The following is a 27,577-nucleotide window of genomic DNA, read 5'->3' as shown; positions in this document are numbered from 1 at the left end:
AAAGAGACTGTCATTATCTTATTTCACTGTACAAAATTTTAATTTTTCATCTTTTCTTCCTTAATGACATACAACAGGTGACCCCGGTAAACAAAAAGAGTCATTTGATACAAGCCAGAATGCAGTTCAAAAATATATAAAACAAAATCAATAAAAAGCAGGTCTCTTATCCCTTGTAGTTAGAAGAAAAGTTGGAATACAGCTTTATATGATGTACAAAATATCACACAGTGATAAGTTGCTGATAAAAAAATAAAAACACAAAGAAATGAGAGTCCTTTACCTTGGCCTCTGACTGGTAACAGATTTTTTTCAAACATATTTTCAGAATTTTCGTCTCGTTTTTTTTTTTTTTTTTTACCGTTTTGCCTTTTTACAAGTTTTACATTGTCATCATCATTCACAAGTATGTTCTATGCGTAGCAAGGAAGAATGACTCGCTTATGATACTACAGTACTCTTAAATCTTAATAATCATATTTATAATACAAAAAAAATGAAATGCAAGAAAGAAAACAATGAAACGATAGACATTTACAGCACATAATGGTGAATTTACTCATCTATAGCCTGTTTCTTTTCATAATGTGTCGCTCTGATTTGTCTTAGCTCCCTCAGAGGGGAAACAGAACAGCTCAGGGACAGAGGAGCTTTCATTTCAGGTGAAGAAACCACTTGCAAAACCTTTCTGCACCCCGTCTGCTCATTTCTAAACTAAGCATTTGCTTTCAGATGTAGTGCAAGGTGGAAGTAAAAAGTAGTTAAGTGTAAGAACAGAACATTATGACCTGCTGTCTTTTTTTTATTTTTATTTATTTATGTCAAACTAACAGCAGTGACATGTTGTCTAATCTCACACATCTATACAACACCCTGTTTGGATAAAAAATATACAGATTTATAATTAATTCTCGCATTGCAAAAAAAAAAAAAAAAAAAAAAAACACTTTGTGACCCTGTACATCAAATTTTAGGGGTCTTCTTGAATGCTCTCCACTAAGGGCTGCTTGGTAAAAGGCAAACTTCACCTAAACCTAATAAATATGTGTTTGTTTTAGAAATCCATATCTAATCTAATCTGGAGGGCTTTATTTACTGGATTTCAGAGAATCCACATATCTGGATAATCTGAATGTCATAAAAGAACCAGCAATGGTTTTACAACTCTTTTTCTGTCCATGTGTTCTATTTCTTCTCCTCATTCAACAACATCTTAATTTAGCTTATTTTAACCTAACAAGTTTAAGCTTCTGACACCAACGACACTGTCTTCTGCCAACAGATTATACACGTTCAGATCCAGATGGCTGTTTGTAGAGATTTGTATAAAACCGGCGACCGAAGAGACAGATGTGACGGTTAAAACCCAGGGGATTTCTGGGTTGTGATTAAAACAACAAATCAGCGAGACAGACCAGGTGTCACCCATATTACACGACACCCACATTCTTAAGATCAATACTTTTTTCAGGAAGAATGTTTAGTTCAGAGGTTTACACTTATTACCATAAGCTTGGGCTTTTATTTCCACAAACATTTCAAGAAAATAATTGGGAGCACAATTTGGAATTTTTTGCAGTTTTTCTAATCCACAATAACTATAACAGAAAAACTACTAACTGGTGTAAAAGGTCCTTTTGTAAGTTGCAGAGAAACCAAACCATCTAGAAGCTTCTGGCATAATTCTGGCTGGATATTTCACAACTTGTCAGAGCTCACTGAAACTGGTTGGTTTCCTGGAACAGAGCTGGTTCATCAGTAAGATTGAGGTCCGGGTTATTCTAGAAGTTGGTCATTAGTCTCCTTTATCCTTTTCAGAAACAGTTTTGATGCTTGACAGTTGGTATGGTGTTTGATTCCTCCACACATACTGGTTGTAATAAGCTTGAGGGGTGGTTCTTGAACTTTGAAGCCATACTTTGGGTCAGACAGGACAACAACCTCAAACACACATCAAAACTGGTATGGAACGGAGAAACCTGGCAAATGTTAAACGTCTAGAACTGCCTTCATCTCAACATTATTGAAAATACATAAGATTTGCTTAAAAGCCAGGTTCATGGCAAGAAATTAACCAACTGAAATAAACTCTACCAATTCTGTAAATTGATGAAATATCAAGTCAGAATTATGCCAGTAGCTTGTTGATGACAACAAAATGCCGGTGGTTAAAGTACAGTTTTAATTTGGCAATATATTAGTTTGGGTGTATGTGTGTTTTCAGGTATAATTTTGACCGTGTGTGGATCAGAGAAAATCCAGAATAAACTAAAACTTGTGCACCAAATTCCTGTTTTTTTTTTTTTTTTTTAAATCACTGACATTATCCTACAGGAGTAAGGTTTAAATAAATAATTAAAAGCCCAAAAACAAAGAATATGATAACTATGCTGGGTGTATGTCAATATTTTCCCCAGCATGCCTCTAGAGAATGAGGAAACCCATCTTTGTTGCGTTAGCTCCTCTGAACTCAAAACCGAAAGGTAAATGACTTCTGGCTATTCTAAAACACTAAAACCAGCGACAAAACCACCAACAATCCCCCACGAAGTGGCGTCACCTTCATGAAGCTCTTCTGAGAGCTGAAAATGACCTTCTCAGGATCACACTTGCACATGAATCAAGCCTAAAACAATCAAAACTATTCACATTCCTCAAATCCAAACATTAACAGTGTGGGTTAATTCTGAAATGTAGCCACAGTTAATGAGATGACTCAACCAAAACAGCCTAAAACGTGACGACAATCATACAGAAACACAATAAACAGGTCCCTGATTCTGACTCTCAAGACTGATGAGGTCTTTTTGTAGCACCATGGTTTAAATAGTGCATTTACGAACACACACACTCACACACACTCCAACGTACAGTAAAAAGCACCAAATGGCAGCATCTATGCCATTTGTTGAGAGCACACAGGCCAGGCTCACACCTCTACAGCCTACTGATTCCAGCTCTTATAATCTCCATCTTCTGCTAGGTAATGTAGTGAGATCATGAGTCTGCTCGTTTTGAAATGGATCGTTATCGTGGTAATTTGTTTTTTCTGGATTGCTGTTTTTTTTTTTTTTGCTTTTGAACGGCAACACGTGCGAAAAGACGCAGAATCACAGGACACCACACAGAGGAATGAAAAGGGATGAAGTCAAGTGATGATGTATTTAAAATTAAAGCTATTTGTTTACTGCTTAGTGTCTCTTGATATTTCACACAACCGAGTTAAACATTCTCAAAAACAAAGTGTGAAACCAAACAAACACAATCTACCTGAAGTCTTTGGAATGTGAGAAACTAATTCCCAAAGCAGAGCCAGGATCAGAAGCTTCTTGTGAACGCTGGCAGCCATTGCTGTTTGTTCGCCAGAAGCACCTCCTCCTTTATTCAAACTGAAGATCACAAATGATAGGCGGCAGTGCAAATGTGTTAGTGAAATGTAGGTAGTGTGTCAGCAGCAAGTGCTCACAAACATTTACATAAGGTGGACTGTAATAAATACAGGCAGAAAGGAGAGAGGGCAAAAAAAGCAGAGTGTAGTGTAGAAAAGTGTTTTTCAAAATATGATTACTTGAAAACAGAGCAGCCATAATTTTTTTAAAGTTGTAAAAAAGCAGTACAAGATATGATTAGTATTACAAGAAGTCACTGAGGCATCAGAGAACTGTGAGGGGTCAATGTCCCGTGGTGACGACCCAGCCAGTGGGCTGCAGGACAGTTGTGTGTGTTTCTGTGTGTGTGTGTGTGTGAGAGAGAGAGACGGAGCAGGAGAAATCCGTCCACTGCCGTCTTCAGCCTCTTTTTGCCCAGTTGTGGTTGCAGGACGCTGAAGACAAAGAAGCAGAAAGACATGACTGGAGAGATGTTCTGAAGGGGTGACCAGAAAACACAAAAAGCAAAGACAATGTTGCAAAACAATATTTCAGTGAAATATACAGATGCATTTTAGTAAACTGGAATATCATCAAAAGCTTCATTATTTCAGTAATTCAGCTCAAAAATTGAAATGGATATATTGTGTATATTTAATAAACACAGAGTGATGTATTGCAAGGATTTCCTCCTGGTAAATTGTAATCAGTATCAAATACAGATAATGAAATACTAAAATTCAGTTTGTAAGAAAATATGAATATTACCTAAACCCAATAAAAGCAGACGGTCACTGAGACCTTACACAAGAAGGAGGAAGCAACTAGAGGTCATAAAGAAGCTGGAAGTTCAAACAGGGCTGGATGCAAGTATATTAATGGTAAGTTGAGTGGAAGGAAAAAGTGCAGTATAAAGCACACCAGTTTACAAGGAAATTTTAGAGCACTTCATGCTTCCCTCTGCTGACAAGCTTTACGGAGATGCTGATTTTATTTTCCAGCTGGACTTGGCACCTGCCAAAAGTAACAGTACCTGCTTTAGTGAGCACGGTATCACTGTGCTTGACTGGCCACTAACAAGTTTTATACGTCTGTTGTAAAACTGACTTTTAAATGTATTAACAGCCTTGTAATTAGTCAAATGATTTTGAAACCATCCACAGCAGGAGCAGTAACCAGGAACTTTATAAACCAAGGCAGTAATTCAGTAAGATGCAAAACATGATTTGAACAAGCAAATGTCTCATTTAAGGGACAACAGATTTGGAGTAGTTTGCCACCAGTAAAAAAAAAAAAAATCTATGAACACTAAAGCGCACATTCTTGTACAGCGTATCATTATACGTCTGTTTTAATTATCTTTAATAATCTGTTTGTGGGTTTTTAATTAAAACATTTTAAAGGGGTTTCCTTGTATTTGTAGCTGAAGGTAATTTTATTTAAAACAAGGACTGGACCTGCAAATTAGCCTTTGGTTGGAGGCTCTATGGACAGAACTGTTGCTTTTTTTCTTATTGTAACATTGTTTTATGTGCCTGATCAATTAAACTTTAAATCAAAAAATAAACCCCTGATCTAAACCCCTTAGAGATTGTTGTCGAGAGGAAGAGACCCATCAGAGCTCACAACGCACACAAGCTGAAGGCAGCTAATAAAGCAACCTGGGCTGCATTAACAGCTCAGCAGAGCCACGGGCTGATCATTTCCATGCCACGCTACACTGGCGCTACATTAGCGCTGCATTCATGTAATTCAGGCTTTGAAAAAATTATCTTATGTAATATTTGGATTTTCATTTGTTGCAAGCCACTCATCAAAATTTACACCTCAATAAAACATGTCAAAATAAACACGTTAAAAATATCATTCAGTGTGTAAAGAATCTATATAATCTGGGTTTCCCTTTTTAAATGTACTTGTAATTTATTGAGATGCACCTGCATCCAAGTTAAAGTAGTATAAAAAACTGGAAAATCTACATTAGTCAAAAATAAATCTACAGCTGGAGCTGAAAGGAGCTGTAAGTGCAGGTAAACAGTCTTGTCATTGTTTCTGTGGTAACAACTTTACACCATCCTGCTGGGTGACTAAATCTCTCCTTATGTCTACCACAAGGAGAACACAGAGGCTTCTTTGCAACATGTAAACCATGCTGAAAGTCTCCGGAGAAAAAAGGATGTAACTGAGCTCCTGTCTGCTGAAATGTAGTGGCTGCTAGATTACATAACAGCTGACTTTATATGAGATCATTGCTTTGTACTTGCCATGTGCTATCTACCAGATTTCTACAACAGTTTGCTTCCCTCCAGCTCTTCATGCATCTATTTAACATAATTAGTTGAAGTAGCAGATAAAACTACTCTCAACAACCTTCTTTTTTATTTTAGTTTCTGTTTCTGAGCAGCAAAACAAGTTGAAAGTTTTGACTATAGGTTATATGTGTCCTATATAGGTGTAATAATTTAATTACCTTTATGCCACTGTAATGTACCTTTCCTATTGTGTCTCTTTCTTTTTTTTTGTCATGTACAGCACTTTGAACTGTCTTGCTACTGAAATGTGCTATATAAATAAACTTGCCTTGCCTTACTTTGTCTATAACAACTGAGTTAACCAATGGCTACTATTAAATCATTTATAGTTTGGACTAAAATCAAGTTTCTGCAAGTTTCAGTAAGTTATATTTAAATTTAAGACTAATGTGAATTATACCTGTACTGTATCAAAAATTTATTTTCTTCAAGATTACAGGTACAAAATCAACATTTCTGCTGCGTGAATAAAACATGGAAAAGCTTTGGATACTGTGGAAAACTTCAGCAGTCAAAGTTGTAATTTCTAAACCTGCAAACCTTTGGAGTTAAATAACTAAAATCTAAACCTTCTAAACTTTTAACTCATTTCCGATGTAACCTGAATATGTTTTAGTACACATTGCGTCTCAGGAACCATAAATCCTCAGAACAGACTTTTTGTTATATACAATTAATGAAATCAAATGGATGTAAAAATCAAAGCAGGTAATCCTAACTTGGATTTCAAGATCTTTTCTGGCTTTCTTTTTAAAAGTTGCAAAAACCACAAAAATATGAAATAATTTATAATATCTTGACAACTTCCATCTTACCAAATTGACAACAGTGGATTCACACAAAAATCTTGGCAAGTGCGTCTGCGCCAGCGCTGGCGATGAAGGGCTGGGAAGGATGGAAGGCCACATCATGAATGGCCTCATCGTGCTTCTTCCTGTGGGCAGTGATTTCCTGCACGCACGTCCTGTTGTCCAGCATCCACAGACGCACAGAGCAGTCGTGGCCTACAGGAAGTTAGCGAGCAGGTGAATCTTAAAAACTAAAGGTCCTGTTATTTTATAAAATACAAATTATATTGATTTGTGCTTTTATCATCTCATCTTATTTTTCTTCACTTTTATTATCATTTAAGACATAATTTGAATGGAAAGAATAATAACAAAGTATAATGCTGTATTCAAAAGAGTCAGTCAGTGATAAAATATTGGGATAAAAATGTAAAATTAAGGCAAGCTGCGTAATATTTACTTCCAGAGATGAGGTAAGTGCCTTTAGGGTCTGTAGTGAGGCATGTGACCGCATCCAAGTGAGCCACCATTGAGTGGACAACTTTACCTGCACAAACACATCAGCAATCTTCTATTAATCATCACCTCCAGAAGATTTAGGTTCTATTCAGGGAATAACAACAGAAGATATCTAGCAGGTACCAGTCTTGTTGTCCATGAAGCGGATGGTGCGGTTCTCATGTGCCGTGATGGAGACGGGTTCAGTTGGGTGACTGACGACGCGATTGATAAGTTTACTGCCTGCAAGAAAAACATACATTAAAATAGTTTGTTTATTCACCTAATTATTTGTTCTTAACATGTTTCAAAACAGGTGGGGTTTGTAATGGAAAATTAACGGTTCAGAACCTCCTAACGTACCATCTTTCGTCTGCGTCTCTAATGCGGCGATGCTCTGCTCCGTGTTGAGGTCGTAGAGCAGCGTCTCACCGTTGTCGAACGACACCACCACCTGGTTGGGGTCTGTGGTCACAATGGCCACGGAGGTGGGTGTTCCGTGTTCTGAAAAAACAGATGGGTGGAAAACACACAGATGCAAACATACATTAGACCACGGAAAACTTTTTTTTAATACAGAAACATTATGTTAAGCCTATTGACTATCCAGCAAACAATCATTGAGCTCCTTTAAAATAAGAACACGCTACCAAGGATCCCTGCTAAATAAGCTGGATGTCCAGAGTGCTATATTCAGTCATATTAATAGGAAATTAAGTGGAAGGAAAAAGTGTGGTAGAAAACAGTGCACAGGAAACAGGTCTTAAATGTTATTTGCAAATTTTCTGGACAACATAATTTCGATTTTTCAATAGTTGTAAGGCTTATTTATCATAATTAACATTAAGAAAAACTTAAAATAGATCTTACTGTGCACTGAATCAACATAATATATGAGTTCCAATTCTTAAATGAAATATGACAAAAAAATAAACTTTTTGATGATATTCTCATGTATTGAGATAAACTTGTAATATTTTATAAACACACAAGATAAACAGGACACCTTTAAATAATGAACTTGAAGAAATTTATAATTTTCTTTTAAACAGTTTAGTTCAAATTAATACTTTTTTGCTGTTTTAAACACCATTTTGCCAAGTTTTGTTTTATTTCTTTATCGGCTAAATACATTCTATTTCTCTTGTCAAACCCACATAAATGCTGTCACCTTTGTCTGTCTGCTTTGAACCTCCGTTATGTTTACTTGTTGCCTTTTCTGTCTTGCTACTGTTTTAAAAATCAATGCAGTTTGTTTTACTGTTTAGCTGTTTTTTTTTTTTTTGTTTGGCTGATCTTTACCTCTCTCCTTATTAAAGACGGACATGCAGGGAGATGAGTTTTGAGGGTCCCAGAGGCGAACCGTGCCGTCAGCTGAGCATGAAGCAAGACGATGGTGAACCGACGAGTATGTTAGACCCCAAACGCTGTCCTCGTGGCCCTCCAGCACACTGCTCTGGATGCCCGGATCTGAAAGGAGAATCATGGTTTATAAAAACTTTTAAAAAAAATTTAAAAAAAAACTTGCCATAACAATCTTATTTAAATGCAAATTTGAAGATTTTGTAAACAATGTTTTAGGTCATTTATAAAATGTGAGCAGAACTAGTTTCTGAACTCCAGTTTTTAATACATGTGTTATAATGTAAGAGGCAGCAAAAGAGACTAAATGAACTAAATGACTAAATGAACAGCATTTTGTTTGTGCTTAATAACCTTATGAATAAGAATCCATTCAATTCAATTCAATTCAAAAATACTTTATTAATCCCAGAGGGAAATTAAATGTTGTTATAGTTCATATTATGAACGTTTCTTCAAAGAGCCGTTGTAGATGCTGATGGCTGTGGGCAGGAAGGATCTCTTGTAGCGCTCCGTCTTACAGCAGATCTGAAGAAGCTTCTCACTGAAGACACTCTGTTGTTGTAGGACAGTCTCATGAAGAGGATGCTCAGATATAAAGGCCAAATATTACCTAATATGATGCCGTTCTCTCCTTTACAAAACCACAGACTGTTGATCTGGAGACTAAATCCATAATTTACATGCAAAGCAAACTGCTGTTTTTTTCTTATGCCCCATTCCCCTAAATGGTCAGCAGGTGGCATGTTTTTGCTTGTTACAAAAAAGACCGTCTAAAGGAAATCTACTTTTAATCTTATTGGATTAGTACCCCAATTTTATTAAGATGGTTTTCATCTAAAACCTTAGGTTCAAGTCTTCTTCAGTGTACAAATCTTCCATTTCAAAATTCCCTCATTTCCCGGGCCCAGCTTTAAAGATGGTTCTGGTAGTTTTTATAACATTCAGCCAGATGATGGAGTAAGGAATAAAGCCTGGAAACCCGAACATTGTTTTCAAATTTGGTTTCCGTTTTTCATTAAACTTATGCAAACGTGAAACATCAAATATCACCCTTTTCATAGACTGCGTAGGAACCCTGGACATGCTTCAAAACCAGCTCTTACTTTGTAAGTAGCTAATGTAAGATAAACTGTCCCTGCCATTTTCTAGCTCCGTTTGACCTTAACGGAGTTCACGAAGTGCTTTAATACACTTTCATCCCAACATACAAAGGACTTAATTGCCAGCTATGCAATTTGAAGGCTTCCTTATCTTTACATACTTACCAGAAAGGTATGTAATTATCTTGAAATATCTTCTCATTTGCATACCCATAAAAACATAGAAAATGATTTCACACTTTTAAACATGTAAGAAGCCCTGTAGTACTGTGAAGATTGTTAAGTCTCACCGTAGTTATCATAGGCATCCACATTGAGGTCGGGCATCTTCCAACATCTGACGCTTCCATCCAAACCTCCGCTGTAGCAGGATTGTCCATCCTCACTCATGGTCAGCGACAGGACGGCTCCACTGTATAAACACAGACAAGATGGCAGTGGATTTCTTTTTTTTCTGGGGAAGAACAGCATTATTAATTTTTACACTTCTGGAGACTAAACTCACCTGTGTGCCCTAAAGGTGTAGATGGGCTCTACGTCCAAAGCTGCGTTCCTGTAGAGGGATACAACCAACGTTCTTTTAGCTCATACAGTGCCTTGAGAAAGTATTCATTCAACTTGAACCTTTTCACATTTTGTCACACTACAGCTTCGAACTTCAAGTCATTTCATTAGGATTTTATGAGACAGACCAACACATGGGAGCAGGAAAATAATATCCTTTACAAACAAAACAATGTGGAAAATAGAGCCTAGAACTCTGATTCTCCTAAATAAATTAAATCCAACCAATTGCCTTTAGAAAACACCTAATTAGAGGTTTGTTAGAGAACATTAGTGAATAAACAGCTTCATGAAGACCAAGAAGCAGGGCAGCAGGTCAGGAAAAGGTTGTGGAGATGTTGAAAGCAGGGTTAGATTGTAACATACTATCTTAAGTTTTCGACATCTCATGGGCACTGTTCAGTCCCTTCCCTAAATATGTAAAGAGCAAGGCAGATCTCTGAAAACCTACTAGGACCTGACCGTCCATGTACACCGACAGGCCGGGCAAGGAAAGCAATGTCAGTAAAGGGTCCAATGGTAGCTCGGGAGGAGCTGCAAAGAGGCACACATTCTGTTCACAGGGCAACGTTTAGTAATGCACTCCTTAGATCTGATCTTTATAGAAGAGTTGCAAGAAGAAAGCTCCAAGGGACTAAATACACATACTTTTCAGACTTTTATTTGTAAAAAAAAAAAAAAAAACCAACTGTCATGTTTATTCCACTTTACAATTACAATAAAAGTCAAAGGTTTGGACACATCCTTGTCAATCAATGCTTTTTCTTCCTACATTGTAGATTCATAGTGAAGACATCAAAATATGAAGCTAAAATATATAGAATTATGTAGCAAACAAAAAACACGGAATAACTCAAAACATCTTTTATATTTTAGATTCTTCAAAAAAGCCCCCCTTTGCTTTGAGAACTGCTTTGTACACTTTTGGTAATTTATCGTTGAGCTTCATAAGGTCCATCACATGAAATGGTTTTTAACAGCCTTGAAGGAGTTCCCAGAAGAAGGAATACAAATAAAGACAAACCACTGAGCAAGAAGGTGTGTCCAAACCTATGACTGGTAGTGTATTCACCACATTTTGTTGGTGTGTCCCTTAAAATCTCAATGTTTTACCATGACGTTTGCGTTACATTGATGTTACATTCATGGGGTATGAATCGTTTGCAAGTCACTGTATCTTCCTGTCTTTAGGACTTCTTACTTTTTTGAGTGCATGGCCTTGTTGAGGTTCCACAGCTTTAGGGTGCCGTCCTCAGACGCTGTGAGCAGCACTGCTTGGCTTGGATGAAATGTCAACGCTCGGATGGCGTCGAAGTGGCTGCGCAGCGTAAAACGAGGATTCCAGGTCTTCTTGAACTCCTCTCTGTTGTCCTGCATCTGATGGGACACAAAATAAAAGAGCGGCAATGCATTAGTTAGTGAATTATGTTCAGATTCACACGCTACACTGAGCTTGGACCAGGTCAGACGTGTATTTACATCTATGGAGAGTTCGTTGTCGTTGGCGACAGTGAGATCTGCAAGTTCACCCAGGTTCATGTCGCCTCCTCCAACAGCATCCATAATAAAGACATCAGAGGAGAACCCCAGGGCGCCACCTGCAGGTTGAAAAGCACAACTTATCCATATGTATTAAAGAAAGACTGCCATTTATCTATAAATGCGCTCCAAAGCAAATAAATTCTTGGTGCTTTACTCCCACACAGTGTACTAAAGATAATATTTACAGGTGTAGGAGTAATCTTGCAAGTTTACCCCCTCCACGTAAGCTTTAAACCTGAGCAAACTAAATTTGAATTACAGTGTCTAAACTAAAACCATGTGTGTGGGAGTGCACCGGTGAAACAACAAAGACTTTTTTTTTTGATGAGCATTTTAGATGTCAAAGTCTTACCTTCCCCAGAGCGAGCCTGTCCTGATATAGATGGGGGCGGAGATGGTTTAGGAGGGAAGTCAGACATCACGCCTTGCAGCTTGTTCCTGCGGTTCTCTGAATCCGGCAAGAGAGACAAAAAAAAAAACATCCAGTCATGCCAGGAGGGGCACAGGATGGAGAGACCAACAGATGAGACAAATGCAGGGAAAAGAAACTACATACCTTAAATATGCATAAAAGACCCTCAACTACTTTAAATCCTCTTTTATGGGAAAGAATGAAACATCTATATGGTGTATTTATGGTTCAAGGAATGAAATGTGAGCACATAACCAGAGAAGGCAGCATGCGTGATCACCTTTTCAAACTGCACAATATACAAGACAAAGATGGCAGCCACACAGATCTAAAGATCGTGAAACAGGACAGAGAGACAGGCGGTTGGGAAAAAAAGAGGTTGGTTTTATTGACCAGAAAAGATGCTGAGACACAACAAGACGTAGGAGGTAAAAAGGTGAGCGAGTGGAGGCAGAGAAGACAGTCGGCAGTGATCCTGGCAGTGTTGACAACTATGGTAGCGGCGTACCTATCTCCCGTCCATCGCCCGTGATCCGGGCCTCTCCCGCCCCCTCCCCCTCCTCCCCCGAGCCCAGAAAGTCAAATTCATTCAGGGCGTCTTCTGAGTCGTCCTCCTCGTCCTCATCCTCCGGGTCCAGATCTGTGGTCATGGGCTCTGAACTTATCTGGCCAGAGAAAAAAAAGTCAGTATGTCAAGCAGCACATTGTTTGTGAAAACAATCATTAGGTTCAACTTGCTGAACTCACCTTTGCAGGGGACTTTTTGTTTTTGCGTGGACTGTCGATGCAGTCAGTGGCCATGCCTTGGAAATCATCTTCCTCGTCACTGTCCTCCTCATCGTCATCCTCGCAGCCATGAAGGAAGGGGATCTTATCGAGCACCGAGCTGCCGATGCTTTCCTTGGAGCTTTCTTTACCTGCATTCCTGTTAAAGCAAACAGAGTATTAAACGTTCACAGTGTTGAGCAATAAAACAATTGTGTAAAAACTGAATGGGCTTTTGTGCGCAAACCATCACGTCTTCGAACAAACATTGTTAAGTTAGAATATTTGAGCGAATGTATACCGCATCAAATCCATATACTGCATCTCAGCGTAGTACTCTAGCTACAATATGGCGAACAAGAGAGGCCCTGCAGATGATAGTGAGAGGAGCTGAGGGGGTTCCTGGATTCTGACTGAATCCAGTAACTTCTGTAATCTCTGGATCTGATTTTGAGCTGCTGCAGAAACACAGCTCTGAACATTTTTAATCACTTTGAGCGGCTGCCATCAGGGAAACAATACCGCAAAATCAAAAGATGAACCACCAGACTGCTGGTAAAGCTTCCTGCCACAAGCTGTTAAAACTATGAACCGCGGTGAAGATTATACACTTTATTGAAGGTATTTTGCTTTTTTTTCCTATTTTATGTGTGAATCATTTTTCTACGTTCTTGAATGATCAGTACTGAACAAGTTTTTGACTCTGTCTAATGTTGACAGCTCTTTTTTTGCCTATAGATTTTGCATTTAGATTAGATTATATTAATGTGAAAACGGTAAAGTGTCCTTGTTAAGGTCTCTTAGTGGTTCTCTACTGATGCTTCCGGTATGCTTGCTTCACTGGGTCATGCATTAGGGCTATTTTAAAGGTCAATTCAAAGAAAAGCAATCCTGACCCTCAAATTTCCACGCACTATAAAGGAATTTAAAACGTATTTGTTCACCTACTCCATAGTGTGCCTTTGATCATTTCCCAGTGTGACTTTTTCCCGCTGAGACTTTTTTTAAAAAGAAGACAGATGCATGACCCAGAAACAAAACAGCAACCTAGTCTTACATGCATCTTCCTAAAATAAAGAAACAAAAGTATGCTCAAATAAGCTTCTGATTATTGAGTTGCTGCTTCTGTGGCATCTGGGCTAACATCATCTCTCTGTTACTCGGAAAATAGATTGTACCTCGACTAAAAGCAGATTCTTTAAGGCACTGTGTTTATTTTGTATTTTGTAAAATCCTTTAAGTAAGCTGTTATAGTCATTTTTTGACATTTAGACCAGTTAAAGAATTAAAGTTCAACCTGAATTTAATGTGATCTAGAGAAAAAACAGGTAGTAAAATGACCTTTGTTTAAATTTTGAATGAGTGAGTATTCAGTGCATAAGCTAAAAAAAAACTATATTGTTAGGTTAAGTGGTAAAATTAGTTTGATGGGTTGTATCAAAGATAAAGCATGTCAATTTAATATAAATCAACATAAAAACCACTGTTAAAAAGCATTGTTAGACTATTGTTGTGATATTTTATAAATACTGTAAAAAAAATTGAAGAAGAATAAAAAGTCCGGAAAATCAAGTATTTTCTACACTCAACTTTCTTTCTTTCATACTTATTCAGACCTGTGAAACAATAAAAGCAAATATTACATTTTCCCAGACTGTGTAGAAACTGGAGTTTAGTAAGAAAGGCAGATTCCCATAATTTGAAAATGTCTTAAACAGGGCCCAAACAAGTAGTAAGACTCATTATAAACAGAATTATATATATATTATTCGTAATACTGTGTAAATTAGAACCTTTAAGCAAAAATGCCCCCATGATGCATGAGCAGGATTCCATTACGTCTGGGTCATTACATTTTATTATTTCATTTTAAATATTTTTTTTCCTGTCCTGTCTCAACTTTCTTTTGTTCCCATTACAAGCCACCCAAAATTATGATTTTGGAATGTGTGCATTTCCAACCCATGCTACCCAAGTTTCACAAACAGTTGCAGCAGTAAAAATGTCTCACTTTTTAATTTGTTCCTCTATTTGTCTGACCAACAAGGACTCTCCAGCCGCTCGGGGCTCTGGTTCCGGACAGCTTTCGCCCGGTGGGGGACCGTTAGCCTCCGGGCTGCTCCGCCCCAGCAGGGAGCGTACGCGTTTTGAGCGCATGTCCAGGATAGTGTCTGAATAACCGACTTCCTCAAGGTACCTGGGAAAAAACCCCATATCCATCAGGACGGCTCCTGCAATCAGTAAAATGCTTCTTCAATCATCTTTTTCTCCTAGATGTGAAAGTCATGGCTTACTTGCGTAGTAGTTGACGCCCCTCTTTCCAGGACATCTGATTGGCTGGCTCAGAGTCTGTCTCAGCTGGTCCATTGGGAACTAAAGAAAAGGAGGCATGTCATACCGTAGATCGTGTAATGCATCCAAATAGCTTACTGGATTAGAAGAAGTTAAAAACATACGTTGATCTGCCTCCATCTCAGGCTTCTTGTCTCCAAGACTCTGGTCATTTCCTGATTTCAGCTTCTGGTGCTTAGCCCTGGATGGGCAAAAATAAACAGCAAAGCAACGTTAAAGGAAATACAAATCCATCTAGAGAATGCAAAACTTTGCTAAAAGCTGGTGAGGACAAAAAGAGATCACTTTACTATCGTGTACTTCACCTTTCTTGTTTGAGGGCATACTCCAACATTTTGATCCGCCTCACCAGGTCTTGTTTCATGTTCTCCTGGCCTTTCCTCTCACCCTGCAGGAATGCCACCTGAGCCTGAAACACAAAAACACAGAAGGCCATAAACGACACAGAACACTTCTGAAAGATTAACACGTGCTCCCCAATGAGCATACACTAAAAGAACATTTAAACAAACTAATACAAAAATCCCATGCGTAGAAAAATATTGCCTTTCACAAAAATCATATTTTTTCCAAATTTATACATTACTTTTGTCAAGGTGACTGGTGTCCAGGAACCTACCCTGAATAAGGTGGTGTATAAGCCACATACAGTGCTGAGGATGGGTAAGGGAGGTGAGAGTAGCTCCAAATAGTCAAGGAAACTTTATTCAATCAAACCTAGGTGAAGATATGGATCATTTGGACGTAAAACACATACATAATACGGCTGTACACCCAACTATTTCCTCCCAAGATAAAGAAGGAAATGGCAAACACTTAAAACACACCTTCCTGAAATCCAGAAGAATAAGTCAAAGGTTGTTAAGCTTGGCTCTTATTTTTATACCACTGCTGGCAGAGGTCTGAGTGCGCAGCTGCAGACAAGTAAAAATAAGAAGCAGAGCAGCTGAATTCAAACACTCTCTTGTAAGAAACATCCTTCCTTTCTCATTTCCTGTCCGTTTCCTTCCTCGGTGCTGATAAAACTCCTAACTTGAGGAAAGGGTTTTCTTTATACACCCCATTCTGGCCATTTATCAAACCCAGGGCTCTGTGAGGAAAAAGTGATAATATGAAGTCTCTTTAAAGGAATCTGGACGAAAGTGTGATAGGTTTAACGACAGTTTTTTAGCAGGTGGTTGGGTCAGAGTTCACTGCATTACATAAGACTTCACACATCATGCCTTCTTTTATGATTAAATGGTCTACAAAAATATGATTCCAATTGCAAGTAAAAGCTCTAACCCAGTTTCTACATGACGTATTCACAAGCTAGAGACTGTGCAACAGCATTGCAAATTTCCTCTCTTTCACTCTCCATACCAAGTCGAGCCAGAGCATTAATGGAGCTTGTTTTACAGCCCATTTCTTCCTCGCTCGCCCCAGTCTGTGTCCGTGAGTCTCCTCCTACACACCAACTCGGTTCTGTAAAACTAGAACAGTCTAAATACCGCCGCCTCATGGGGCAGAAGCTCGGTGTGCTCCAGACTGTAGACCTTCTCACACAGACACAGACAGTTGTGTCATGAATAAGGAGGGACAGAGGAACCTGGGATAATCCGCCAAGCAAACCTTGGAGATAGCGAATGTTTGTGCAAGAAACTGTTTTACCATGTACGGAAAACTATGCAAAATAATATTTATAGTACTTATGTGGGTTTATAATGTCTGGTTGCAGTTAAGAGCATGTTCAGTGATATGTTTTGCAATAGTACCACTGTCTTCCCACGTTTAACCCAAGCAGAAGTCCCTCTCTGAGACATAGTTACATTTAAGAGTTAAGATAAGTTCTGCTCCACTGGGCACTATCATGGTTATCAAGGCGCAAACATAAGAAAACTAGCCATAAATGAGTTAAAAATGATTCTGGTCAAACGCAACGTGGGTATAATAATTAATACATCGATCCAGTCCTAGTTTAAATCCTGCTCAACAGCCATGCCAAACACTGATTGATGTCACTACAGATATGGACCTGCCAAGTTCCTCACTTCTACATGATCCCATTCACCAATACATTTCCTGATTTCTACACCTTAGGAATCTTTCTATTTCACCTACAAAAACCAGGAGGCAGGTTTTTACTCCTACTGACACATGCACAAGCCCCGACCTGCCCTCATTCACTGATAACCATCACACCAGTCGTCCTGGTTTCACACTAGCACACGCAACCTTCAAGCCTTCAAACCGCGTCGATGGCCAAGTCAGAGGTCATTATACTGTTGCCATCATTCATCTTTGTTTCAGTTCAGGTTGGTTTAATTGAAGATACAGTGTATGGAAAAATGAAAAACAAGCTTTCCATCACACGTATAAAGATGTGGGATGCTAATTTGCACTTCCCTTTTTTCCTGGAGCTTGAAGAAGACTAAAAGATATTAGAATTAGAGATCTTTATAAGTAGGTGGAAAGAATATAAAACATTTTCTAGCCGCAAGGATTGAGATGAAACAGATTTTTAGTTTCAGGTCTGAGCTGCCAATTTCAATTTTCACCGAATCCCATCCCAGACAGGTAGGTACCCATCTTCTTCGATAGGTGGTAGTTTTGTTTTTCCCATTTACATTTTATGAATCAAAGCATATGTCCCAAACTTTTATCTGACTTTTATTCAACAAGAAGACAAATACACATTAATGTACATGATGTTGGCTGGTATGTTTGAAAATAGCAAAAGTTTAAAATTTTTATGTATTTAGTGAATAAAAAAATGCATTTTTCCTGTATTTGACTTGCTGATCACCAATTAGATTAGATTGTGATCTCTGGCTGATTCATTGGTGCCTCTCTAAAACAATGTGTATATAAAACCACACGATTTACATATAAACATCACTACAAATTAGTTTATAAATAAGACTAACGCTTTCCTTAAATTTCAAAGAAACAATCGGTGCATTTCAAATTTTTGTTCCTCCTCTAAAAAAGGTTAGAGCTGTTTCCAGAATTGGATTTCACCATCACCACAAAATGCAGCTCCGGTGAATCTGTTGCATTTTTGTCGGTCAGGTTGTCCTTTGGGCAATAACACTGAAGATGGTCCATCCTGTGCTTTTCCAGTTCCTGAGTTGTTAGAAGATTATCACAGTGGACTGATGATCTAAACCTTTTCTCTTTGAGTTTGTATTAAATTGCAAAAATCAGCAAAAACTCAGATCCGTGCCACTAGCTGTTGACCTTCCACCTCTCTGATGATTTCTTCACTTTTCTACATACTTCCTGCAGTTTGGCGTCATTTTTTGAGGCAAGGGAACTTTTACTGGTTATAACTTCACAGACGTTTTCTACAAAAAAATAAATAAATACAACTATCTCTTTAATTGCTTTTTCTCGAGGATCTTTAATATTCAAAGAGACCCAGTAGAATGCAAACCTACTGACCAAAAACCAGACAGTCAAATTAAATAAAAATATCAATGAATTATAGACAAATAACAGTCAAATGTCTGTTTCTTACAAACAAAAAGTGGACACTTATATAGCTCAATGCAGCTTAAGATTGACTTGCTTTTTCAAGATGTTATGTTTTAGGTTAATAATGCTATTTTCTTTACTTTCCCTGTCCAAAGGACTTTTCTGTGGTAAAATAAATGAATACTGGCTCCTAACACAGTCAAGGCAGCTCATTCACCTGCTATTACAGGGGATTTATCAACTGTTTTGAAGTAGCAGGTTAACACTTACATTAAAGACGAAGTCTTGGGATATAAAAAGGGTCCGCATGTAACATGGCATTAGATACAGCCCTGCTAAGGACTATTGATACCATCTTGGTAAACGAACAAACCCTCGATTACAAAAGGAACTTTACTGGGAGCGCACCTGTTGTGCCATCTGATCTCTCTTTCCTCTGTTTTCTGCCATGTGACGTATTGCTGCTGACCGTTCCGAAATACGTTGCCACATAGAGAGCCGACACAGGTTTGGCTTGTGAAGGGGTCAAGGGCAGCTTTCTGTCTCTACCGACCATCTTTTTACCAACTCTCACTGCTCTAAAAAAGGTCCATGAACAAAGAAGTAGAGCAACGAACCCTTTTGGGACAGTGTTCACTGGAGTAATGCATAAAAGTGTGTTCATGTAGAGTCACTAAGGAATTAAATCTTAAAATGTAGGGCCTCCTGGCTAAGCATTAAAACGAGTGTGTGGTGATAAACAATAATGAATGTCATAAAAAGGCTCACAAAGTGCATAGTTTAAATCTAATATACAGTGTCTTGAAAAGCTATGCTTACCCCTTAAACTTTCCCACATTTAGTGACATTAAAACCAGAAACTTCAATGTATTTTATCAGGATTTTATGCGACAGACTAACACACTATTTTGTGTTTGTAAAGTGGAAGGATAATGAGACATGGTCGTCAAAGAATTAAATAAAAATCTGTAAAATGTGGTATGCATTCAGATCAACCCCCTTTCACCTGATACCCCTAAATAAATCCAGTGCAACTGACTGCCTTCAGAAGTAACCTAATTAGTAAATAGAGTCACCTGGGGTTGTGCATTAGGTCATAAAACAATAGAACTCAGGTGGTAGGGGTTCATCCTGTAACCAGTGGGTTGCTGGTTCGAACTCCGGCTCTGTCCATCTCATTCGTTGTGTCCTTGGGCAAGACACTTGCCTGCTGATGGTGGTCAGAGGGCTCGGTGACATTGATTGTATGGCAGCCTCACTTTTGTCAGTCAGCCACAGGACTGTCAGTGTGTGAATGTATGTATGAATGGGTGGGCGAATGATTGTAACGCGCTTTGGGGTCTTCGGACTTGATAAAACGCTAAAGTTTCCATTTTGCCACAAACTGCCACATGGGACACAGCAAACATGTGGCACATTACCCAGAATACACCATCCCTATGTTAAAATTTGGAGATGGCAGCATCGTGGTGTTAGGATCTCTTCCTTTAGCAGCTCAGGGAAAGTTGGTCAAAGTTGATGACAAGATGGATGGTGCCAAATACAGGGCAAACCTGGAAAACCTGTTTGAGGCTGAGGCAAAGGTTCACTGTATGTTTGAATATCAACCCTAAACACACAAGCAGAGCTACCATGGAATCGTTTAGTTAAAAAAAATTCCCATATGTTCGACAGGCTCAGTCTGTGGCAAAACTTGAACTCTGATATTCACAGGCGCTTCCCATCCAATCTCACTAAAAATTAGCCTGTACTGAAAAGAGAGTAGTCAAAAATTCAGCCTGTATTTGTGCAAAGCCGGCAAAAACAGAAAAGAAAAAACTGCAAATTAATGCAACAGAGCTCAGGCTTATATTTGTACAGATTGTTGTCATTTATCCTGTTTCTTCCACTTTGCAATTATGCACTACTTTGTGTTAGTCTACATCATAAAATCCCAATAAAAACACAGGGGTCTGTGGTTATAAGGTGACAAAATGCAAAAAAGTTCATGTGACGGAATAATTGTTCGAGGAACTGTCCAACAGAAAAAAGCAAATGTGAGTAGGAAGAAAGCACGGTCCGAAATACTGCAATGCCTACGGATGTCATGCGTGTGTCAAAGCTAAGAGAGTGGAACTATTAATTTGAGATCAGTACCCAGGGGCCCTGAAGCCCAAAGTCAAGAGGAAATGTTGCAATCTGGGAAACCACTAATCTATCTGCTCATAAGTGACATGGCTAACACCGTAATAGCGCAATCATTTGACAAAAACATCTTTTTCGCAAAAACTATTCTAAGACTCGAACGCAAACAACCTTCTGTCCCTTCTGCCGCTGTCCTACGTTTGACCTGAGACGTCCCACCTGATTCAGAGGCAGGAACACGTTAATCGTCGGCCTGTCAGTGGAGACGGGACACCACAGGTGGCCCCTAGACGAACAGCATTCGTGGTGGTCTTGCAGAGACACGCCATGCTACAAAGATACAAAAGTCTTACAGCTTGCACGTGGAAAAGTGTTTTTTTTTTCTTGCCCTTGATTTTTAAGAATATGTATGTCATTCGATTTTAATAGTATGAAATTAAGCACACAAGCTGTCATGTCCAGATAGCCTTTAAGCCAAATATATTTCACACAGATACTGCATGTTGGTAATTGTGCAGGATGTAGCCAGCGGGTAACTAACTGGCATGTTGCGAGCTCTTCAAACAGACAGGCAACAAAAGCCAAGGGCCTGTGGGTGTTAAAATGTAAGCTAGGTCATTTTTTTCCAGCCCCACAGTGCAGTGTTCCCTTTCAGTCCACCAGCGAAGGACGATGTGCTAATTGTACCTGCGAAGCCAAATTATGTGCTGCAAATATTTACATGCAGACCCAGCATTACAATGGCCTGTTAGACATGACCAGTTTCTGATTTCTCTTCTCAGTTTCTCTTCCTTGTGCCCATAAAAGAAGCAAGCACTGCCAGTTTGTTATCGTTCATCCATATTTTATCAGGCTCCTATTTATAACCACATAGGTTTGAGTCAGGGGCCAAACTAAGAAGAGGGGTACCAGAGAAAAAACAAATTATAAGTTTTTAGTTACGTCAAATCAGTGGTGACAAGAGAAATGCGTTTATGTAGGTGTAAGATGAAAAATAGGCAAACTGTTCAAAAAGCAGAGTAAAAATGTGTTTGTGTCTTTATCTTTTTCTGCCAAGCAAAGCTGCATCACATCTATGCAGGGGGAGATTTGTGGTGAAATGTTTATCTTCCGGATCTGAATAACTGGGACCACCGTGGGACTCAAGGGCATTTTTATGCCACTGACTCACCCGTTCACATAGGTTGTCCAAGCCATTTTTACGCATTCAAATCAATGACCTTGAAGGTTGTAGGCCCACTCGTCTGACCCAAAGGCAGACACTGTGCTCGCATTCGTAGCCTGCAGGTCATTTAATATAGACATATTTTAGATCAAAATGTCCCCCGCACTAGTGAGTCATTTATCTGTGCGCCGGTTTAATGGGTGGGATTTACTATGAGTGCCACCACCGCATACAGACATACATTTTACTGCACATCAGGACTGTTATGAATCAGGGAATCAAGTCTGATTTTTTGTTTGATTGGAAAGGAGCTGCTTTTGTCCCAAAATTGATAAAAGAGCTTGAACTATTACACATTTAACTGTGATTTTTACTTTGGTAATAACATAATTTCATTAATCGAATAACCATTATTTCAAAATGAGGCATGGCCCAGTAACTGGCATCAAGGTACAACATCATTTTAAAAAGATACAGTTTTTTAACTTCCAAACTTTCCGGAAGACTGTTTCCACAAGTTCCACAGTCCTTTAAATGAAATGTCAGGGAAAAAACGTTTCAGTGATGGGAGTTTTTTCTGGTTTTAGGGAGCACTGAATAAAGTCCAATTTTTTGCTGCGCAAATGGCGCTCAGCTGGCTTAGAGAATGCAACCACACTTTCCCCATGCTTAGACAAAGACAAATTCAAACTGTGGGACGGTAACCATGATCAAGGTATACCAAGCTTTCAGAAGTTAGTTTCTAAACCGGTAAAATATTTCCTTCGTACTGTTCCTCCAGTTTAAAGTGCTTTTAATGTAATGTCAGAGAAAGTGCAATTTTCTTCAACTGTGTGAAGCGTGGGGCCATGCAAGGCGGTCCTTAAACCCACCTGTTGCAGCAGATTTCGGGTCAGCTGGCTGAATAAAGACTTCTACTGTTTTGTTCTTACTTGAAAGACGAGTCCAGCTGTTCTGACATATATCTTGGATAACCATGGCATTAAATCTAAGGTAAAACCACCTATCAGACCTATTAAGAAAATATTTCCAGTTGTGAAAAAACAGTAATGTTGTGTGAGTGACATCCATTACCCTTATTAAGGTAATGGTGTTTTAAATCTACAAAATCCAAGCTCCAAGCAGCATGTTTGTTAAGCTGCTGACTGTCGGCTGGCTTCCCAAGCAGACCAATTAACCAGCTAAATTTAGCTTATATACCTCCCTTACACTATAAATAGCAGAACAACAAAAACATATGTTTTGTAGTGCTTTCAACATCTTTTCAAGGCTATAAATCAATATCCAAAAAGTAACTGTAATAGGCAACATAATTACCACGGTAATTATCAACATGCAACAATATTTTGATGTTATGCTTCTTTTTAGAGTGTTAACTGATACTTTCGCATTTTAATTAAAGTTATCGCTTCTTACAGTGAGAAGAGGTCTTTGTCCCTAAATTCACTTTAACCAATTGTTTTCCAAGCACAATAACCAAACCATGAAATTATTCTGAGTTTTAAACAAACATTGACTTTGGTTAGGACATTATCTCATTACTCACATACGAATTACTCAATAATACAGTGATTTGAACTCAAAGCTGTATGTCACTGACCTAACCACAACAGAGCAACCACAGGAGAAGTGTTTAAAAATCAGATAATCGTCTGCCTACCGAGTTTCGCTTGAATGCCAAAACACTCTATTTAAATAGCTGTGGTTAGGATATATCGTAGATTTATTTCAGAAAACACATCAAACTGAGAGAAGACAGCCAGACGTGAACTATTTACCCCACTTTAACTACTTGTTTTTGTTTGTCTGCATACATTTAACCAGCATGCATTAATAGTCGTTGAAAACCTTGTTTCATTTATGGAGGAGAGTAGTAGCTGTGTTCCTTATTGCGAACATTAAGTGGTACACTTCCTTTTATTGTACAGTCATAATACATCCTTGTCGGTGTAATACGTTAGCCCATTAGCATGCTGTCCCTCTGACACTGATTTCTGGGCTTATGAACACTCACAAAGCAAAGCTAAAAAATGCTTTAATATGTTTTGTCCTGTGCTTGTTTTGGTGTGAGAGAAGTAAACGCAGGTTGTTTTTTTTTTTTAAAGAAATGAAATTACCCTGAGTTCGTCCCTCTCAGCCTCCCAGCGGTATTTCTCGGCCTGGAAGCGTCCCCACTCGTACTGGATGAAGTGTAGGATCCCGGGAAGCGTCATACCCGAGTCCCCGTCCTGCGCCTCTCGAGGCAGAAACGACCCGGGGCCTGCCCCGGCTGCCATTGGTCCGATTCCAGTACCAGATGTCGTGTGGCCCGATGCTGCTTTGGGCCCGTTAGGGTTGCGCCCCGCTCCGCTGTTGCCACTGCCTCCGCCACCACCACCTCCGGAGTTCGGGTTTGGTCCACCGCCGGATCTGTCCGCCTCCATTTTAACCGTTCAACCTTTCGCCAGAATAATTAATTGGAAACAAGCGAGATGTATGAACAAAAATATTTTAAAAGAACACCACCCGAACCCTTTACCAGACCCAGCTGTTCACTACAAGCTGCCCTCTATTCTTCCTTTTCTCGCACGGCACTTACTATTCAGTTGGTAAAATACTACACTTCCGGTTTAAAACTTTCAGAATAAAACATAACCCTCACAGTTGAAAGAAGAGCTTATTTCTCAATTTGACATGTTTAACAACAAAACATGTGCACATTTTTCAGAAATATTCTAAGAAATATACACCACAATATGATTATTTGATACAATGCTTCCAAAACAAAAGTTCTCGTTTTGCTTGAGATTTTTATTTTGTTTAACCTCTTGCCCATGTTTGCTGTCGGGAGGGTTCCGAAAGTGGGTGACAAATAACGGGACATGTTTTCGCTAATACACAATAATCATGTTGGCAGTGGGAGATCATTTCCTGCCATTTTGTGAGCAGGGCTTTTTTATGGTAGGAGAGCACTACAAAATCACCAAACACTTTACTTCCGGTTAATATACAGGTCCTTCTCAAAACATTAGCATATTGTGATAAAGTTAATTATTTTCCATAATGTCATAATGAAAATTTAACATTCATATATTTTAGATTCATTGCACACTAACTGAAATATTTCAGGTCTTTTATTGTCTTAATACGGATGATTGTGGCATACAGCTCATGAAAACCCAAAATTCCTTTCTCACAAAATTAGCATATCATTAAAAAGGTCTCTAAACGAGCTATGAACCTAATCATCTGAATCAACGAGTTAACTCTAAACACCTGCAAAAGATTCCTGAGGCCTTTAAAACGCCCAGCCTGGTTCATCACTCAAAACCCCAATCATGGGTAAGACTGCCGACCTGACTGCTGTCCAGAAGGCCACTATTGACACCCTCAAGCAAGAGGGTAAGACACAGAAAGACATTTCTGAACGAATAGGCTGTTCCCAGAGTGCTGTATCAAGGCACCTCAGTGGGAAGTCTGTGGGAAGGAAAAAGTGTGGCAGAAAACGCTGCACAACGAGAAGAGGTGACCGGACCCTGAGGAAGATTGTGGAGAAGGGCCGATTCCAGACCTTGGGGGACCTGCGGAAGCAGTGGACTGAGTCTGGAGTAGAAACATCCAGAGCCACCGTGCACAGGCGTGTGCAGGAAATGGGCTACAGGTGCCACATTCCCCAGTCCTGGGTTACAGAGAAGCAGCACTGGACTGTTGCTCAGTGGTCCAAAGTACTTTTTTCGGATGAAAGCAAATTCTGCATGTCATTCGGAAATCAAGGTGCCAGAGTCTGGAGGAAGACTGGGGAGAAGGAAATGCCAGAAGTCCAGTGTCAAGTACCCACAGTCAGTGATGGTCTGGGGTGCCGTGTCAGCTGCTGGTGTTGGTCCACTGTGTTTTATCAAGGGCAGGGTCAATGCAGCTAGCTATCAGGAGATTTTGGAGCACTTCTTGCTTCCATCTGCTGAAAAGCTTTATGGAGATGAAGATTTCATTTTTCAGCACGACCTGGCACCTGCTCACAGTGCCAAAACCACTGGTAAATGGTTTACTGACCATGGTATCACTGTGCTCAATTGGCCTGCCAACTCTCCTGACCTGAACCCCATAGAGAATCTGTGGGATATTGTGAAGAGAACGTTGAGAGACTCAAGACCCAACACTCTGGATGAGCTAAAGGCCGCTATCGAAGCATCCTGGGCCTCCATAAGACCTCAGCAGTGCCACAGGCTGATTGCCTCCATGCCACGCCGCATTGAAGCAGTCATTTCTGGAAAAGGATTCCCGACCAAGTATTGAGTGCATAACTGTACATGATTATTTGAAGGTTGACGTTTTTTGTATTAAAAATACTTTTCTTTTATTGGTCGGATGAAATATGCTAATTTTGTGAGATAGGAATTTTGGGTTTTCATGAGCTGTATGCCAAAATCATCCGTATTAAGACAATAAAAGACCTGAAATATTTCAGTTAGTGTGCAATGAATCTAAAATACATGAATGTTAAATTTTCATCATGACATTATGGAAAATAATGAACTTTATCACAATATGCTAATATTTTGATTAGGACTTGTATATGTGTGTGTGTGGCCAAAGGTTTGGACACACCTTCTCATTCAAGGAGTTTTCTTTATTTTCATGACTATGAATATTGTAGCTTCACACTGAAGGCATCAAAACTATGAATTAACACATGTGGAATTATATACTGAACAAAAAAGTGTGAAACAACTGAAAATATGTCTTATATTCTAGGTTCTTCAAAGTAGCCACCTTTTGCTTTGATTACTGCTCTGCACACTCTTGGCATTCTGTTGATGAGCTTCAAGAGGTAGTCACCTGAAATGGTTTTCCAACAGTCTTGACAGAGTTCCCAGAGATGCTTAGCACTTGTTGGCCCTTTTGCCTTCACTCTGCGGTCCAGCTCACCCCAAACCATCTTGATTGGGTTCAGGTCCAGTAACTGTGGAGGCCAGGTCATCTGGCGCAGCACCCCATCACTCTCCTTCTTGGTCAAATAGCCCTTACACAGCCTGAAGGTGTGTTTGGGGTCATTGTCCTGTTGAAAAATAAATGATGGTCCAACTAAACGCAAACCGGATGGAATAGCATGCCGCTGGAAGATGTTGTGGTAGCCATGCTAGTTCAGTATGCCTTCAATTTTGAATAAATCCTCAACAATGTCACCAGCAAAGCACCCCCACACCATCACACCTCCTCCTCCATGCTTCACGGTGGGAACCAGGCATGTAGAGTCCATCCGTTCACCTCTTCTGCGCCCCACAAAGACATGGTGGTTGGAACCAAAGATCTCAAATTTGGACTCATCAGACCAAAGCACAGATTTCCACTGGTTTAATGTCCATTCCTTGTGTTCTTTAGCCCAAACAAGTCTCTTCTGCTTGTTGCCTCTCCTCAGCAGTGGTTTCCTAGCAACTATTTTACCATGAAGGCCTGATTCACACAGTCTCCTCTTAACAGTTGTTCTAGAGATGTGTCTGCTGCTAGAACTCTGTGTGGCATTGACCTGTTCTCTAATCTGAGCTGCTGTTAAACTGCGATTTCTGAGGCTGGTGACTCGGATGAACTTATCGTCCGCAGCAGAGGTGACTCTTGGTCTTCCTTTCCTGGGGCAGTCCTCATCTCTTGATGTGTTTTTGCGACTGCACTTGGGGACACTTTCAAAGTTTTCCAAATTGTTCGGACTGACTGACCTTCATTTCTTAAAGTAATGATGGCCACTCGTTTTTCTTTACTTAGCTGCTTTTTTCTTGCCATAATACAAATTCT

The 27,577-nt window shown here is 39.3% G+C and overlaps 1 protein-coding gene across 1 annotated transcript; it reads right to left on the bottom strand.

Annotated features, from left to right (window-relative positions):
• Window positions 1–16: 16 nt before the first annotated feature.
• strn4 (striatin, calmodulin binding protein 4) lies at window positions 17–24,396 on the bottom strand. The gene is made up of 18 exons (XM_047391843.1): window positions 23,929–24,396; window positions 15,372–15,475; window positions 15,171–15,247; window positions 15,009–15,087; window positions 14,726–14,911; window positions 12,697–12,874; window positions 12,458–12,614; window positions 11,890–11,985; window positions 11,475–11,593; window positions 11,197–11,372; window positions 9,937–9,984; window positions 9,722–9,843; window positions 8,269–8,436; window positions 7,330–7,470; window positions 7,111–7,209; window positions 6,929–7,015; window positions 6,496–6,684; window positions 17–3,823 (listed from the first exon to the last, which is right to left on the bottom strand). The coding sequence occupies exons 1-17, from the start codon at window positions 24,232–24,234 to the stop codon at window positions 6,515–6,517; spliced, it is 2,313 nt and encodes a 770-aa protein (XP_047247799.1). The 5' UTR covers window positions 24,235–24,396; the 3' UTR covers window positions 17–3,823; window positions 6,496–6,514.
• Window positions 24,397–27,577: the final 3,181 nt, after the last annotated feature.

The sequence above is a fragment of the Girardinichthys multiradiatus genome, chromosome 18, assembly GCF_021462225.1.
Source record: "Girardinichthys multiradiatus isolate DD_20200921_A chromosome 18, DD_fGirMul_XY1, whole genome shotgun sequence".
NCBI classification, from domain to species: domain Eukaryota; kingdom Metazoa; phylum Chordata; class Actinopteri; order Cyprinodontiformes; family Goodeidae; genus Girardinichthys; species Girardinichthys multiradiatus.
The sequence above is the reverse complement of the archived record's forward strand: the minus strand, read 5'-3'. Positions and strand labels throughout refer to the sequence as shown.